Below are 19,440 nucleotides of genomic sequence, written 5' to 3' on the forward strand. Positions count from 1 at the left end.
TCTTAATGAAAGCATTTATACAACAGTTATAACTTCAACGGTTATAACTTCTGCCTGTTTTTACAGGTTTAAAAAGCATATTGCTTGCATAATTTTCAAAATATTAATAGACATTTGCAAGTAATTTAAGCCTCTTTAAACTGCCAATTAGGAATATAATTCAATAAAAAGACTTAAAATAGTTCAAATCGTAAAAACTAAAGCAAATACGTAAGAAAAATAACTGCTAATGCATTTGGTTACACTTACAATGAGAAATAGGATTTACCGGTTAAATGGTTTAATTTTTTTGTTTTCTCTTAACCAATCATAAAACTATGAGATGTTACTGCTACTACCTTTGGTAATTCTTACTTATTGTACGATTTTTTGCTATGTTCCATTTATATATATATATATATATATATATATATATATATATATATATATATATATATATATATATATTATATTTTACTATAATAATTAAATATAATATATATATATATATAATTATATTTTACTATAATAATTAAATATAATATATATATATAATTATATTTTACTATAATAATTAAATATAATATATATATATATAATTATATTTTACTATAATAATTAAATATAATATATATATATATATATATATATATATATATATATATATATATAGTAAGTTATAAAATGTATATGGCGATTAAGCTACACTGAATATTCTGCGTTTCAGCCACTCTAGGATGCGCATAAGCCTGAAGAATCCTAGAGTGGATGAAACGAGGAATATTCAGTGTTGCTTAATCGCCATATACATTTTATAACTTACTAATAGCTCTACCTACGTATTAAGCACTTTTGAAGTAAATACTTTAAATTTACGCATAAATCTATACTTTCGTATATTAATTTTATGTGAGTAAATTAAGTAGTTATATATATATATATATATATATATATATATATATATATATATATATATATATATATATAAGATGCTATTATGTATTAATAGTTAGGTAGTTTCTTTTATTAACACGGTTTCAACGACATGACAAGCTGATCTGAATAATTTTAACGTCTTTAAGTTGTCAATACAAATAAATTTTGTAGAATTCCGATGAAAAAAATATCAGAAGGGATTCAGTTTTTATTTGCATATTTTTAACACGAAAAAATAGTTTTCTTTTTATTTTATTACGCATGAGCAGAATTATTCATACGGGAACCTTTAAACCGCATGTGTGTGTATGTGTGTATGTGTAAATGTGCGTGTATGTGTGTATATGTACATATGTGTGTATGTGTGTATGTGTGCATGTGTGTGACTTATTATAGCAAAAATGTTTTACTGCTGTTTTAATCTGAGGTTTCAAAAACTCCATAGCAATAAAATATATATGAGAACAAAAATATAAATAAGTAACGTTGACAATTTTCAAATAATTACAGTCAAGTAGTCGCTAGCTAATCGTGCGCTCTTTCATATTTGCATATCAAAATAATTATCCTTTTTATTTGTATCTTGGCAATTTGGCATGAGAGAGCTCAGCCTAAATAATGTTGTAGCTACATTTATGCAGCCAAATCTTTTCTTTTAAATAAAAATATATACGATATATATGGTAGCTTCCTTCAGTCTTGACTGACCATTAATACTCACTGTAAGAGTACATGCGCGTGGGATTTTTGTGGAAAGAGTTGTGCAAACTTCAACCACACCCTTCCTGGGTCGGCATTTTTAAATACCAGTGACAAGTAGAGATTCAGAACGACTGACAATAATGCCGATACACACACACACACACACACACACACACACACACACACACACACACACACACACACACACACACACACACACACACACAATATATATATATATATATATGGCTGGTCTACAATTTAATTTGTTGCTGGCTATCTTGATCTTGCTTGTTGCTGGATCTCAACATTTTTAACCGAGAGAGAGACTTAGCTGTCGTACAAAGCTAAGACTCTGTAACATCATATTTGTATAGATACTCCCTCAGACATTTGGGCTCATGGATTTTAAATGTCTGAGGGAGTGGCACTCGTCTTACAAGACGTTGCAATCATCATCATCATATATATATATATATATATATATATATATACGTATATATATTTGAAGCATGAAAAACGTTGTTACTTTTGTATTTAATATTGTTATTGTTATTTTTTATATTTCAAGTGGACCTACGCTATTGGTCACAAGAAAGTATCGAAATGAAAAAGAAAAAGAAAACCGTTGAAAGAACTGGAGATTTGTAGCGTGGCCAGCGTTCATTCCTAGCAATCATGTTCGAAAAAGTTCACGTGAATCATTTTAGCCGTTTGTGGAAGAAGATTGTGCTTTTTAGTATTTTGTAATGTTTAATTCAGACGGCAAAAATGAGACGCAATTGATTTCAATATGTATAATGGAATAGAAATGGAATTGTTAAACGGTAATAATAATAATAATAATAATAATAATAATAATAATAATAATAATAATAATAATAATAATAAAAACTACTGAAGAGGGCAGAGTTAGAAACAATATCGGATGTTTTAATGGTGTGTAAATTCCGTCTCTCCCTCAATAAAGATGGGCCGAACATAGATAAATAAATAAATAAATAAATAAATAATAATAATAATAACAATAACAATAACAATAACAACAATAATAATAATAATAATAATAATAATAATAATAATAATAATAAAAGTATAAAAAATATTATTTATATTTAAACCATTGACCAATAGTAGCTTTGACATAAAAAAAAAAATTCATGCCAAAGCTACTATTGGTCTAAGGTTTAAATATGAATAATATTTTTTATACTATTATTATTATTATTATTATTATTATTATTATTATTATTATTATTATTATTATTATTAATATTTTATAAATATTGTCATTATTATCAATACACACAGAGTGACTTTCGAGCTAATAGCACATACATTTAAGTACCTGCTCTGATATTATCCTCGGTCTGGGTATGAGAATTCCTCCGGGACTGAGACAGTTTTCCTTCAGGACTGAGACTATTTGTATTCTCATTTAATTATTAACTAATATTAATTTTGTTGATTTTATTATTATTATTATTATTATTATTATTATTATTATTATTATTATTATTATTATTATTATTATTCATACATATATATATATATATATATATATATATATATATATATATAAAGATGAATCACTAGTGTTTGTAGGTATTTAATTATTATAGATAATAATTACGTCAGAGCCTTTGAGAAACTCGTTTCTAATCGTTGAGCACTTTCAGTTGAATAAAATCGGTCAATTCAGCTCTTATGCATAGATCATCGTATAACGATTAGATGACTCTGACTGAAGTAAAAAGAACATTTAAAAATAAAATGTTTAAATGCAACGTTATTTCACGCACTTAATGGTAGGCGAATACAGTCTTTGCTAATCAGCCAGACATGGCTTGTGTTACCGATTCGAACCTATCGACTAGCGTTAATCGTGACATCCTACACTGAAGATTCCCGAAAGGATGTAACGCTGGTGTCTGTAGGCATTTAATTTTACTAGTATATATATATATATATATATATATATATATATATATATATATGCATATATATATATATGCATATATATATATATATATATATGCATATATATATATATGCATATATATATATATATATATATATGCATATATATATATATATGTATATATATATATATATATATATATATATATATGCATATATATATATGCATATATATATATATATATATATGCATATATATATATATATATATAAATATATATATATATATATATATATATATATATATATATATATATATATATATATATATATATATATACATGCATATATATATGTATGTATAAATTTAATTAATCATAACGGAAATTATAATTTAAGAATATATACTATCAAGGCTAAAACAAGGGAGGAAACTCTTAACAATAATTTCAGAGTTCCTTCCCTTGGCTATATAATTACAATTTTAATCCCATCTTAACTTCGTAACTGCGTATATCTTGTAAGTTCGAATTAATTTTTCATTCTCTTCATTTTTTCCCTTTCTTGCAACTTTTAATTTATTTCTATATTACAATATTTTCTTGTTTGATTTGGTGATTGCTTTTAATTCCTTTTATTCAATTAATGTTATTTACAACGTAAAGAAGGTTATACGCACCTTTTTCTAGTTCCGTTTGTATAAAAGGTAGCATCCACTAACAAAAGGAAAACTCATTTTAATTTTTTTTTTTTTTATGAAATGAGTGTTGCTTTATTTTTTTGTGTTGATGAAACGAGCCATCCAGTCATAGAGTTTTTGAAAGGTAAATAAAGAAATCTAGCATTTAATTGTGCATATATCTCTTTCTCTTTCTCTCTTTTCTCTCTTTCTGTTTGTCTGTCTGTTATTCTCTCCCCCTCCCCCTCTCTCTCTCGCTATATATATATATATATATATATATATATATATATATATATATATATATATATATATATATATATATATAGTAACTTTCCCCATATATTAATGAACACTATTTTGTTGTGGGTTTGTAAGGGGAAAGAAGTTTAAGTGAGATTAAATCTCTTTTCCCCAAACAAAATAATAAAAAAGGAATAAAATAAAATGAGACCTCCTTCTGGTTTAAAATGCATTTATTTTTTAACAAAAACAACAAGATGAATAAACATAGGCCCGATCGGTGAAAGTTCTTGTGAATGTCATTATGAGATTAAAATGTTAGATGAAAGTCCTTTGTGGAATTAATGAGATTAGAACGTAAAATTCCGTGTGGAAATAATGTCCTTATTTTTAACTGGCGATGTTCGCCTTATTCAAAAGTTCCATGAGGAAAGTAATCTGTGAGGAAAGTAATTTGTTGTTATTAATTAGAAAATGTGCGGAATGGATGCGTGTGTGATTTTTTAGTGCCTGTGTGGCGTGTGTAATTATGGTTTTGACATCTTTGACAGCGACGATGTTATGAAAACGAGAGGCATGTTCTCGTGTGACGTCGAATCGAGAAGAAGGCGTTACAACTCTGAAAACCGCAAGGTCATGAAGCAGTAAGTAAAGCTACAGTCAAAGATAAAGTTGTCTGGTATTAATATTATATGGAAGTATTTATTTCAGCGCCTACAAGGTCCAAACAGTATACGAATCGGAACCTGTAAGAAAGTATATCCTCTTGGTTTGTGCGCCACGCACCTCGTATCTATGAAAAACGACACACTACAGTGCAACTCACCGAACAGTGGCACGTTACGACGTTTTTTTTATAAACTGTAACAAAAGTGTTAAATACACGCGAACACACGTACCTAATGACAATGGAATATGCATGTTATACATCACAGAGACATGTACGTATGCACATTGTGTGAAACCACAAGACGATACCGCATGTAGATTGTGTTACATAGTTAAAAACTGTGCATACATTTAAAGAGACACTATGGGGTCGTACACGCACTATGCAACAGTGCACGTTTTATAAAATCGTTTTAGAAAAAAATGAGAAACACCCGTAGTTTTTTAGGAAATTTCAACGTTTCATCCGCATTTTCGGGGAACTTCTTCAGGAAATGATAGAGATGATTGAGAAAATAAAATATAATATGATCAGCAGAAAGACCTTCGTGTCATACACGTTTTACATCAGCCACCATCTTACATAAAAGGTTTGTACCCAGAGACTATACAATATATATATATATATATATATATATATATATATATATATATATATATATATATATATGGCGATTATGCTACACGGAATATTCCGCGTTTCATCCACTCTAGGACTCTTATGGTTTATGCGCGAATTTTGTGGTTGTCTGTCGTTTTTATATACGCACCTTCTATTGAGATTTTTGTTAGACAATCAGCTTTCTTGTATCCAGCGCGCCCTTCCTCCAGCCAATGAACATGCACTTATCGGACAAAGGCCTATTTGACCTCTGGTTGACCTGTTCCTTTGTGTGTGCTCTAGTTAGCCTGGATATCTAGTTTCTTGACCTGTTTTAAATCTAGGTTAGGGTTTATTTTAATGTTATATATATATATATATATATATATATATATATATATATATGTACATACATATATGCACATATATATACATATATATATATATATACATATATGTGTGATCGTTTATGTATATTCATGTTTATTTAATTTATTTATTTGTTTATTTTCTATTGTTTTTGTTAGTTTTAAAACTATTTTGTATCGCTATCCTAGAGAAAATTTTATCTTGTGAACACAGTTGTTCGCTATTTCTCTTCTACAGTTTAATAGATGTTGGGGTTCTTTAAAGTACAGAATAGCAAATTTTTCATGAAGGCATAATCTACATGGGTCGTCTAGGTTTCTACACGTGGTAGCTTGTCTTATTATTTTCCATTCGATTAGCGGCGAATGTCCGCTTTCCTTGAGTTCCCAGTATTTATTTGCTAGCGTTGTTTTCATATGGTGTTTTTTTATTGTACATTCAACAATATATATATATATATATATATATATATATATATATATATAATTATTATTTTGTATTTAAGAAAAGTAATCTACGTACATGCAAGTATCAACGTAACTACCTCTCGTCAGAGTAGGTTGCCTGTTTCTAGGATTCGAACTCCGGACCATGTGTATCACCGTCCGGCGCGTTTAACCGTTAAACCATGAACTCCTAGATGATTTTACTGTTTATTTCTACCGTTTATAAATTTAGATTCCTCCTTGATTTTTTAACGATAAATACGGTTAAAAAGCAGCTTCGCCTTATTTACTTAGAAAGTCGCCAATAATTTATTTGGACATATATAATGTCTTATTTATTTTTTTTTAATTTTTAAAATAGTAATCTGTGTACATGCATGTTTGAAACATGTATGTACGTAGATTAATGTTTTAAAAATAATTTAAAAAATATATGTACGCCAAAATAAATTATGGAAGAGTTTCTAAATAAATAGAAATGAGCTTTGAAACGAAGCCACTATTTAACCGTATTTATCGTTAAAAAAAATCAACAAGAAATATATATATATATATATATATATATATATATATATATAAATATATATATATATATATATATATATGTGGGTGGGGTGTTATTATTATTATTATTATTATTATTATTGGCTTACATGGAGCTTTCACACAAGTCAACAAACGATCTGATTGGAAACCTGTGGTGTTCTCTGGAGGTTGAGTGACAACAAGTCGCCCCAGACGTCCAGTTCTCTCTACTTTCTTCGATAGCATTTGCAAATGAATTTGCATCATCGCAACAGTCTCTTACCATTAATTTCTCGTCGGCAGTGGTCATTGGTTTATACTGGGATTTGAGTGGCACTAAGCCTCCCCAAGGTCCCAGTTCTCTTTGCGCTTGTCCAACCGAGGTCAAGCTGGCACTCTCTCCTCGGTCTTTCAGTCCTTCTTGACCCTTCTCAGATTTTTTATTGGGAGGAGCGGTGGTGAAACTATGTGGGGATGCATGATAGGACTTGTATATATGCAGCTTCGGTGTTCTTCATTCCCTGCAACGCTTCTTCATTATATTGTCTTCTTGTATTATTCTCAGCATTCAAGGGGTTTCCTTAATATTTCAGTCGTTTTCATTATCGTTAGTCGTCCTACTTTTGCAGTTATTCCTCTGATTCCAATTTCTGACATTCTTTTTTCGAAGTTTTTCGGAATTATTCCTAGTGCTTCTACTATTATCGGTACTATTTTGATTTTCTTCATCATACAAATCCCTTTTAACTCTGGCTAGCTCTGTGTATTTGCTTCGTCTCTCCTTTTCTTTCATACTCACCCTGTGGTCAGCTGGGACAGCAAAGTCTACGATTTGACAAGATTTTTCTTTCTTGTTAATTATTACGACATCTAGTCTTCTTGCTTGGATGGGCTTGTCCGTCTGTATGTCCATGTCCCATAGGATGTTGTGGTTCTCGTTTTCGAGTGCTGTTGCGGGTTTATGCTTGTACCATTTGTCTGTACGCTCAAAATGCAGTCATTTGCATAATTCCCAGTGCACCGCCCTCCCCACTTGGTCATGCCTGTTTTTGTATTCCTTTTGGGCCTGTTTGCTGCATTCACTTAGTATATGGTTTATCGTTTCGTCTTTTTGTCCACAGAGTCTGCATTTGCTGTTTTCTTGTGTTTTATCGATTCTTGCTTTGATATGGTTGGTTCTTATCGAGTTATCTTATGCTGCAGTTATTAGAGATTCAGTTTCTCGGTTTATATGTCTTTTTCGCATCCATGTCCAGGTGTTTTCGTTATTCTCATCTTTTGTCATTCTTATGAATCTTCCGTTGAGTTGTTACTCTTCCCACTTCTCTTTTCTCGTTTTGTCATTTGTCTCTCTGTTTTCTGTTTTGTTGTTTTTTTATTTCAGTGTCTCTCGCTGCCATAATTATCCTTTCAGTGTTTTGCATTATGTATTTTTCTAGTTCTTTTTTCGTGTCTTTCACACAGTCTTCTATACAGATCAGTCCTCTCCCGCTGTCTTTCCTTTTCACGTAGAGCCTGTCAATATCGTCCTTTGGGTGTAGTGCATTATGCATAGTCATGAGTTTCCCGGGTTTCTGGTCGAGTTTTCTCAGTTCTTCTTTTGTCCAGAGTATCTTACTAGTGATACTGCCCATGTATTTATACATTTTATTAGGTTTCTGCTATATAATTTCGTTTCCAGGAGTTTTCTTGTTCTCCTGAGGTATTCCTTTCCAATTTTCTCTTTCATTTCTGTTGCTCTGATGGTGTCCGCTTCTAGAATTCCCAAGTATTTATAGTCGTCTTGTTCCCCTAGTGCCCTCATTTCTGTTTCGTTGGGTAGTTCCATACCTTCTGTCGTTTCCAGTTTTCCCTTTCTTATAACTAGTTGTGCACACTTTTCCATTCCAAATTCCATTTGGATATCTTGGCTGAAGATCCTGGTAGTGTTAATTAGTGTCTCTAGCTCCTTTTCGGTCCTTGCAAAAAGTTTCAGATCGTCCATGTACATCAGGTGGTTCATTTTTTCCTCTGTATTGGAGAACTTGTATCCGGCTTGGCACTTTCTCAGAATACTGTTCAAGGGCATCATGGCTATGATGAACAGTACTGGTGATAGTAAATCTCCTTGGAAGATGCCTCTTTGTATGTTAATTTCTGTTATGTGTTGTCCATCAGCTGTCAATTCCAGTCTCCATGTTTCCATTGCATTTTCTATTACATTGGTGATCCCGCTTGGTATTTTATACATTTTTAGGCATTCTATTATCCATGCTTGGGGGATCCTATCGTATGCTTTTTTGTAGTTGATCCATGCCATGGCAAAATTCTTACTCCTCCTTTTTACCTCCTTTAGGATCTTTTGATCTATATATAGCAGGTTATGTGTTCCTCTTTTTCCTTTTTGGCATTCTTTCTGCTCCTCGGGGATGAGTCCACGGTTATTCAGGGAGTGGTAGATTTGTTCCCTCAGTTGTGCTGTCAGTATCTTCCACATAGTTGGTAAGCACGTGATTGGCCTATAGTTGATAGGGACGGTTCCTTTCTCCGTGTCATTCTGTAGCAGTGTAGTTCTACCTTTTGTCATCCAGTCTGGTACGCTTGCTTCCTGTATACATCTTCTCAGGTTTTGGGCTAGGCTTTCGTGTAAGGTTGTGAATTTTTTGAACCAGTATGCATGTATCCCGTCGTGCCCTGATGCTCTCCAGTTTGCCATTTTTCCTATGGTTTTCTCTAGGGTTTCCTTGCTGATTTCATTCGCTATTCCTTCTTCTATTTGTTTTAACTCTTCTTTCATGTCTTTCTATTGTGATCGTATCGCTCTACCCATATTTTACTCCGGTAGAGTTTTGTTTCTGTCGGATTTGGTTGTTCTGTTTTTGTTTTTCTTCCGTTCACATTTTGGTAGAATTGGCGTTCATTAGTTTCAAATGTTCTGTTTTGTTTGCATTGTTCAGATTTATATCTATATCGTCTCAATCTCGCTTATTTTGCTTTTACTTTTTGGTCCAGTTCTTCATGTTTCTTGTTTAGCCTCGCCCTGCCAGTTACATTTCCAATATTCTGTTTTCTCCACATTGGGTTCTTTCTGTTGATCTTTTTGGTTTCTTTTTTGTTTGTGTATTTGAGTTTCTAGTCTTATTTCCCATCCAGGTTTTGTCGTCCGCTTCTTCCCGTTTTTTTTTTTCTAATTTGAGATTCACTATTTTGGCGCCTGCGTAAATGAGGTTGTTTAAGTCTGTGATTGTATTTGTTGGGATGCGTGGGAGGAGCTTGTTAACCTTCTCTGTTTGTGTTTGTTAATTTCTTCTGCTCTTGGTTCCTTAACGATGGAGCTTTGTTTTTTTTCCCCGTTCATCAGCTGTATTATTTTATTTATTTTATTTGCTTCATTCTCTGTTAGTCCTGTTTCATTGTTCTCGGTTTCCACGTTTGTAGACTTCGTTCTTTGTTGGTCCTCGGCCTTCGGTGTTTTTACTTGTGAGGCTTCAACTTGTGGGGTTTCTCTACGTGCGGTTTCTTCTTGTTCAGTTTCATGATTTATTTTTCGCTGAATTTCTGTTAGTTCTAGTTTAGAGAGCCAACCTTTCTTGAGTATCAGTCTTGCTTAATCCGCAATTCTTTGTTCTGTCGTATGGTAGTCACTGGATAAGTCCCATAGTCCTTTCATTCGTTTCCGATAACCTCCATATCTATATTTAGGATGAATTCTATAATAGCATTCCATTACGTGTCTATTCTCTTTTGTTGTTCATTTTTTTCTTCGTTTTTTTTTTCCTTTTGATGGTTATCATGGCTGTGCTGTGTTTGTTCGGTATCATTTTGTTACCTGGAATTAGAGGTTATACTTACCTGTTCAGCGTCCATGTTCTTTGAGTTTCTGAAACTAGAAAGTTGGCCAACATTCGCAGGATGACGGCCGGGTCCCCCATGCTGGGTACTGAAGGAGCACCTGCCGATCATGACACCCAGATATTTCTTCTGGGTCCAATGGTCTGGATAATTTGTAATTGACATTTTCATATTTTGGTGTTTGTGGCAGCATCGAGCCCAGAATTATTTTACCTGTGGTTCTGGCGCAGGGATAGCGTATAGTTCCCATGTATACAAAAGGTATCGTGCACTATCACACATACATATGGGACATGAACAAAAAAAGGAAAGAAAATAAATAAATAAATATATAAAATAAAAATTAAAATAAAAAAATTAAATTTCCGACTAAGTATTCTACTTAGTAGAAGTCAGAAGTAATGCTCTGAAAGAGGGCGTTTGAAGATAGGTCTACCTTACACCATACTGCTTAGTCGCTGGAAATGTTGAATGGGAAAAGAGGAAGGCAATTTTCCCCGTCGCTCTGGTAGTATTTAATTCCCTCGTTCAGAGACGAGGCAAATTTCTACGTCTATATCGGTAAAAGGACTGGTTTCTGTTATAAATTCGAACTAACATTTAACTAGATAATTCGCCAGTCGACCGTCTGGTTATTTTTGCATTCACTTTTAGAGGATTTGCATTGACAAACATAATTATGCGTTTATATTGAAACAAAGACTGTTTTCTGAAATAAATTCGAAGTAACATTTAACTTCTTTATTTTTTAACAAAAAAGGACGTAAACTCACATTTCGTTGGTTTCTTTAAAAGAGTTTTCTGTCACGAGTGTGCTCAACGTCCCTATTTGGGCCCCTGTCTTGAGTTAAATTCCAGGTCGTTGGTCAGTAGAGGGTGAGGGTGAGAGTGATGATGGGGTGACAGTCCTTTCTAGTACACACATGCCCACATACGCAAACATTCTGCCCGTCTTTGCCAAAAACGAATAAAAATGAATTCCTCTTTTTTTTTCTCAAGTAATAAATATCGCCAGTTGCCCGTCTGGTTATTTTTGCATTCATTTTTAGAGGATTTTCATTAAATTTGCATTGACAAACAGAATTATGCGTTTATATCGAAATAAAGACTGTTTTCTGAAATAAATTCGAATAACTTTTAACTTTTCTTTTTGGCAGTGTTCTTAGATATGTTTTGTACAGACATTCATCCGATAAGTATCGAAAATCGAGAAATGAACAATGATCTTAAAACAGGCTTTCTCTCTTATGAATAAAAAAAGAAGAATTTATGTTAGTCTAATTAATCTAAAGCAAAATAAATCTAATATCGGGAACATTTTTGTTTTAGTTTTTTAAAAGAAGGTGGTGTTTGATCAACACGTTGGGGAGCCATCATTAATATACTATTTTGTTTATAAATACCCAAAACAGTGTTTTATGGTAAACACCTGATAACTCCCGAAATAACATTAAGAATATTATGAATTCTTGAAAGCAAATTGATACAACAATTACAGGAGATTAAGTAACTTACTGGCAAAATAACTTTACAACGAAAGACTAAAAATGTATATATATATATATATATATATATATATATATATATATATATATATATATATATATATATATATATATATATATATATATATATAATTGTAACTATTGTTGACCAGTATGTGGCTTATGATGCGAAGATGTCAAATTCATGCGTAATGGGGTTTTACTTACTGAGATTTCTTCTTGAACAGCAATAACGTCTGTCACAAACACTGTCGAAAAGATGGTCAGTGCTACGAATAAGATAATTCCTTTCTGCATGGTTGATCTGAAGAAAAGAAAACAGAAAGCGAAACATTGTAAATTTCAAAAGTTTCGTTGTCATATAAAAACGTTTATTATCACGTTAACTATAAACACACTTAGAATGTTTTTCACATCGTGTTCTCCACTGCTTACTGTGTAAATAATGGTGCTATATTTAAACTATAATAATTATTATGAAGTATCGTTTCTGCAATTTTGTCAGTTACAAACGGTGTATAACTAAAATATATGTACACCATGAAATGTTCTAATCTCGGTAAGGGAACTTAAGCTCCGAGAAATGGTTATATCCTCTAATCTCGTCCATCACATCAGTAATCCAAACAAAAAACCGGTGAGCAGACTAAATAGCCTAAATGTAAATAATAAAATGGAAATAAAAAAAAATTACCAATAGATAATAATGAACAAAATTCTAAGAATACAAATAGCGGAAAGTCTCACTTTTATTAAAAGAATAAATAAAAAAAGATTAGCTAACTTTATCGAACCACCATCACTTCACAAGTTATCTACCTGAAAATCGCGAAACATTAATTTTTAAATAATAAACATTTCTTCTATTTGTTGGCCGCTGCCAGTCTAGAAGTTAGGGTTGCGCATGTAGAGGTCGTTGAACACCGTCTTCTGTAGCTGAATAAGCCTATCTTTGATCTACATTGTTTGTTGCAGACATCGCAGGTGAATGTCGGTTGTCTCTTAAATTTTGTTGACTGACATATCTTAATAATCTTTTGGTCTCCGCCCGTTCTGCAATGGACCTTTCGCTAGTGGTCAGGCCTTTGGTTACTGTTTCTCTCCAGATGTTGCGGACATTAGCTTTGGGATCCCAGCTGGTAGAGTCAGTATCACATGCTTTTATGTCGCGTTTGCACACGGCAACATAGCGGAGGTAAGGACGAGCAACTTTCCTTTTGTCAGTAGTGAGAATGTTTTTTTTGGATTCATCCTTTGTCTATGTGATGCACATGACATCGTAGAAGTCTTTGGCAACGGAGGGTGAGTATGAAGGAGATACCAGCCCTTGCGAGCACAGCATTGTTTGTAACGTTGTCATTCCAAGAAATTCCAAAATTTCTCCGCAGACTACGCATGTGAAATGAGTTCAGTTTCCGTTCTTGGTGGCTGTAGGTTGTTCATGCATCGCAGCCATATAGAAGGGAATTGATGACATGGGCCATGTAAACGTTCACTTTTGTGGGGATGGTGAGATGTTTATTTTCTCACACTCGAATTGTCAATTTTGCCAGAGTGGTGGATGCTTTTCCGATGCTCTTGTTGAATTCTACATTAAGAGATAGGTTGTCTGAGGCTGAAGACCCGAGATATTGGAACATATCTAAGCCTGCCCATTCATAGTGATGATGAGAGATGAGGTTCCTTGGCTCATGACCCGAGTTTTCTTCAGGCTGATGGTAATGGTCTTTCCAAGCATTAAAAAACCTGGCTATGAGTCTTTGAAATCCTTCTTCGGTGAAAGGTGCTACCACCGCATCATCAGCAAATAGTAGGTCCCTGATGTTATAAACACGCAATATTTCTCATTTCTTAATATACTTTGTGGTGTTTGTGGGAAAGAACTCCATACAAGCAAAGAAAAATGCAATATACATAATATTTATTTTAAAATTTTACAGAATGTCAGAAAAACTTCAGTACATTCTCTTCAGCCGCTGTTTATATCTGTTCTTACCGATAAGGCTGAAAAGAGTCCGATATTTTTCAACCACAAACGTATCCCCTTTGAAACCGACGGTACAGAGGCTTTTCCAACCTCCTGTGAATTTTTAAAATAAACATTTCTTAATATAGATCGATAAACATTAACATTTTCATCATTTTAATTCTAATTTATTTATCTTTAAGTCTTACATGTTATAGAAAAAAATAAATTTGCTTTTTCACTTGCAATTTAAAAATAGATTGCTACTTGTTGAAAATGAAGTCGATCCATTTAAAACGAGGGACAATTGAACACAAATATTAAATATTTGTCGAGAAAATAAAGCAATATTGTGAAAATGAAAACAATCATTGAATTAAGAACAATAATAATAGTTTATTAATCAAATGTCTTTTTTCAGAACTAATATGCATATACATAAGCAGTGTATATAAGAAAGACGCTGTCTCTATTGTGTAAAGTTATATTAAGTTCGAATGGGACGTTTTGACAGTTAGTGCGAGAATTGGACTCAACTTCGCATTTATTAATGTAGATTAATAATTCAGAAATTAATAAACAACCATTAAGGAACTCGTTCATTTAGAGGAGGAATCATCTTTCATCTGATTCTTTGAATCGCGATTTGCAACCAGTTTTCGCTATGAAGCAAAACAGATTATTAATACACAATAAATAGAAGTTAATCAATTGCTCGTCGTCCTAATCGGTGAATGTATTTTATATTTTAAGTTATAAAAAATTAAGTTAGTCATGCGTGCAAAACATTAAAGTTTTACAAAAAATTATTAACAGAAGATTCTTTATTTTATTTTTCAAAATGTTTCATTATTCAATGAAATTAATTTTATATTAATTCATCTCATATTCAAACATAGCGCTTTACATAAGGTATTTCCCGTGTAAAATTAGAATTATTTAGACTTTGTATTTGATACCCTTTTTTATAGCGACTTGCATGTTGCGAGTCAATACAAAACAAAATACTCATAACAAACACAATAGTCATCACTTAAAACAATAGTCATCACTTAAAACAATAGTCATCACTTAAAATGTTCGTCCATCACTCATTAAAATGATTCGTATAAATCGCGATCTAATCAATCTAGTAGTCTGCCTGTATTTTGTAATTAAATATCGAATAACGGAAAGCAGTAATTTGTGAGACTTGCTGCTCTTATCAAGTTGCCGTGTATTTTGAAATGAATCAGTTTTGAAACATGTAAGGGAGACAACTCTGTTTCAGGTTTTGACAGTTTTACGTCAATTGCGATAAACAAATGTCGATGACACAGTTTACATAGCAGATTTTTTATAATGTTGTGCAGGCACGCCTTGACCTTTAATTTCGTATCATTTATTTCAATTTATTTATGCATCTGTTAGCATATCGACAAAAATTATGAGAGAAAAGAAAATGAAACACAACGAGATTTCAATATTAAAAAAATGTTTCATCATATTTTTCATTTTTGACACACTTCCTGCATGTTCATATTCTTTGCTACAAAAATATCATCTGGAAATTTCCAATATGGTCAATATTGCCATTAAAAAAATAATCCGTAACACAAGGGTACGCCCGCCATTAAAAATGGTGGAAGTTTTTCTCATTTACCAATATTTGCCCAAATTAATTAAAATAAGATCTCAATCGGTGAAGGTAAAAAAGAAATAAATAAAAAATAAATAAAAAGTCTCAAACAGGGAAGTTTGAAACAAAAGAAAACATAAATCGGTAGAGAAATGTTTCTTTTTTTTTTACTAACTAACTTTTGTGTGACGGGGCGAATATATATGTATATATAGTAAGATACAAAAATATATATATGGCAAAATTATATGGTTTTTATAATTTGCTACCTAGCCCTACCTATGTAGTGAGCACTGTTGAAGTAAATACTTAAAGTTTATCCATAAAATTATACTTTCGTATATTAATTTCTGTAATTAAATGAAGTAGTCACACACACACATACACACACACACACACACACACACACACACACACACACACACACACACACACACACACACACATATATATATTCCTGATTGAGACGTTATATATATATACATATATATATATGCATATATGTATGCATATATATATATGCATATATGTATATATGTATGCATATATATATATATATGCATATATGTATATATGTATGCATATATATATATATATATATATATATATATATATATATATATATATGATAAAATATATAATTTAATAATATATGTCACAGCTCTTCATTTCTCTTTACAAATTTCTTTGTAAATTATTTTTACTGACAGTTAAGGATGGTAAAAGTTGTTATATATATGTGTGTGTATATATATGTATGTATATGTATATATATTATTATTATTATTTTTAAAATAAAATTATCATTATATATTAAAAATAATAATAATAATAATAATAATAATAATATATATATATACATATACATATATATATAACCAATTATAGCTCTTCTAGTCAACTGTATCATGGGACTAGGGAACTCGTTACTGAATAGAAATCAGAAGTGGCTGAAATTGTAATTATGAAAATAAAATGAAAAAAGTAGAACTGCTTTTTTTCGAATATTGTACTCTTGTACTATTTTCAATGCCAATAGTTTAGTGCATGTTCTGTTGTTATGGAACAATCTTCCCAGGCCTTACCTCTTCTTTTGGGAGATAGCACAGTATCTGCTCTGTTTCATGCAACCATCCTTTTAAGAGTTGTCTTTTCTTTTGTGTTTGAGAAATTTAGTATTTGTTTTGTTGTGATTATATTATTATTCCATTCATTAACTTCCTCTATTATATGGGGAAAGCCGTAGTGTCGTATATATTTTGTTATCATTAAACCATTTTCAATATTGCATCACCTCCTTGTTTAGAGAAGGAGCCTTGTATTATCTCTTCCGTTGTCATGATTACCTTCTCATTTCTTGTGGGAGATACTGCTGTGTCTGCGTTATTGTCATAAAATCATTACATAATAACCTGCTTTAGGAGTTGTATAGTATCTCTTCTGTTGTCGTGGAATCATCGCTCAAGATATCACTTCCCCTTTGGAGTTAGTAGCATGTATCAACAAGACATCGTCACAATTGACTGTTCATTCACAAACTTAAAATTTGTGTTATATATATACTAGCAAAAAACATGTTCCCTCTGTGTGCGTATGTTTATTTGTAAAATTAAAATAAGCAAAAAATAATGATAATAATTAAATTAAACTAATTGAATAATTTAATGTGATTAAGATTTTAAAATTAAGACATCGTGATATAAAATATAAATATAAAGTAATCAAACGAAATATAAAAAAAATAATTATTAATTAAATACAACTTAAATTCAAATTAAATCATAGTAATATAAAATTCAAATTAAATTTATAGCAATATAATCTATAGATTAATACGCAAATTTGCTTCGACCTGAAAATCCCTTCAAATAAACTGGAATATTCTAAAGCGGACCAACCTTTATTATACTGAATTCTTTAAGTGGGAAAATGGAATATTCTAAAATTCCCAATAAACAATTGTTTAAAATAAATAAATTATCGCCAGTCAATGTTTATAAATAACATGCATCTCATATTAACAATGTTTAATATAAATATATAAAATAAATCCGAAATATAAAGCTATAATGGGATATAATTTCACTCGTATATTTAGGGGAGATAATTCGAATTTTTGTGATGACATAGCTGTTTGATAGTTAATCAATACGATTAGAGATAATTTGTCTGATGGTTTTGCAATAGAAGGGAGATAATCACGGTACATAATAATATCAAATATTTTTGTAATTAAAAAATATTAAGTTTTCCTCCTATATTTGGACAGGAAGAAAATAATAATACACAGGCATCTTAAGCTACTTTTTAAAGACGTCGAGTATTTCTGGGAACAGTTCTTAAATCTGTTTTTTTTTTCTTTTGTTTTTTGTTTTTTTGCGGTGTACATCGGTTAATCTGCATATCTCAGACCTGGTATTAAGCATGTAGACGAAGTAAAATTTGCAGCTTTTTCAGTGAGCATGAGCCATTTCTTGAAATTTCGAGTATATGATTGCCGTTACTAAGAAAATAGACTAAAGCCCCAAGGGCCCGTTCATTCGCAAGTCGAGGGCAGTTATACATCTAGTGGGAAGAATGACAATCCGCCATTTATAGCTAGCTAACCGTTACTCAGGCGGGAAACAAGACCTATAGTGCGTTTCAACTATAATGAAACTGGATGACACAGCTTCGAAATGCCATGTGAGGTGAATAATTGAGGCTACTCAAGTTACGCAAGTCACATGGAACAGTTAAGCCAAGGAGGAGAATCAAATCTAAGTGAGGATATCAGCAATGATAAGAGAGGTAGGTTTCATGCTGAAACACGAATTATAGAAGATAGCAAGAGTGAATGGGCATCACCTTGGGTATCGGTGGTTGAGCCCGACGAGTCAGTGAGATTCTGTGCAGACCACCGTAGAATAAATACAATTAGTAAAGCCGACACTTTGTCAGGAAGGTATGAATTAGACTAAGAACGAGAAAAAAAAAAGAAAAAGAAAAGAAAAGTATAAAATAAGATACAGAAAGAATTTAAGAAGTTTTCTCTTTTCTTATTTTTTCTATTATAGCTGATGTGACGGAGGCTCAAGGCGGGTTTATAATGCAAAAGAGGTTAAACGAATCTCCAATTTTTAATATTTACCAGAAAGATAGCGCCCACCTCTCTTCGAACCCCCACACTTTAGAACTTCAACGGATGTGAGTCAAACCGTTCCATCCACCCCTCTGTCGCATTATATATACATTTCACTACTTTCTTCGCGAAATCATATCACGTGCGTCGATAACGTCAAGAGAAATCCATTCAAAATATGTGATGGCCTTCTGTAAAGACGCAATAAGCCGAACGTCTTACCAACAGTGTCACGTTATGAATCCACGACGGTTAAAGAGAAAACAAAATCTCTTTGCGTCCAGATACAACGCAAGTAGTACGAAAAAAACGAGATAGCTTACAGATTTT

At 31.7% G+C, this 19,440-nt stretch overlaps 1 protein-coding gene across 1 annotated transcript in view; it reads right to left on the bottom strand.

Annotated features, from left to right (window-relative positions):
- The window catches only part of LOC145292031 (cerebrin prohormone-like), a 63,124-nt gene that overhangs the window by 36,951 nt on the left and 6,733 nt on the right, over positions 1-19,440 (bottom strand). The window contains exon 2 of the mRNA XM_080138054.1: positions 12,613-12,709. Coding sequence (XP_079994180.1) covers positions 12,613-12,702 — 90 coding nt within the window. The 5' untranslated portion in view covers positions 12,703-12,709. The remainder of the gene's footprint in view (positions 1-12,612; positions 12,710-19,440) is intronic.

The sequence above is a fragment of the Euprymna scolopes genome, chromosome 13 (genome assembly GCF_053919585.1).
Source record: "Euprymna scolopes isolate OS-2025 chromosome 13, ASM5391958v1, whole genome shotgun sequence".
Lineage (NCBI taxonomy): Eukaryota > Metazoa > Mollusca > Cephalopoda > Sepiida > Sepiolidae > Euprymna > Euprymna scolopes.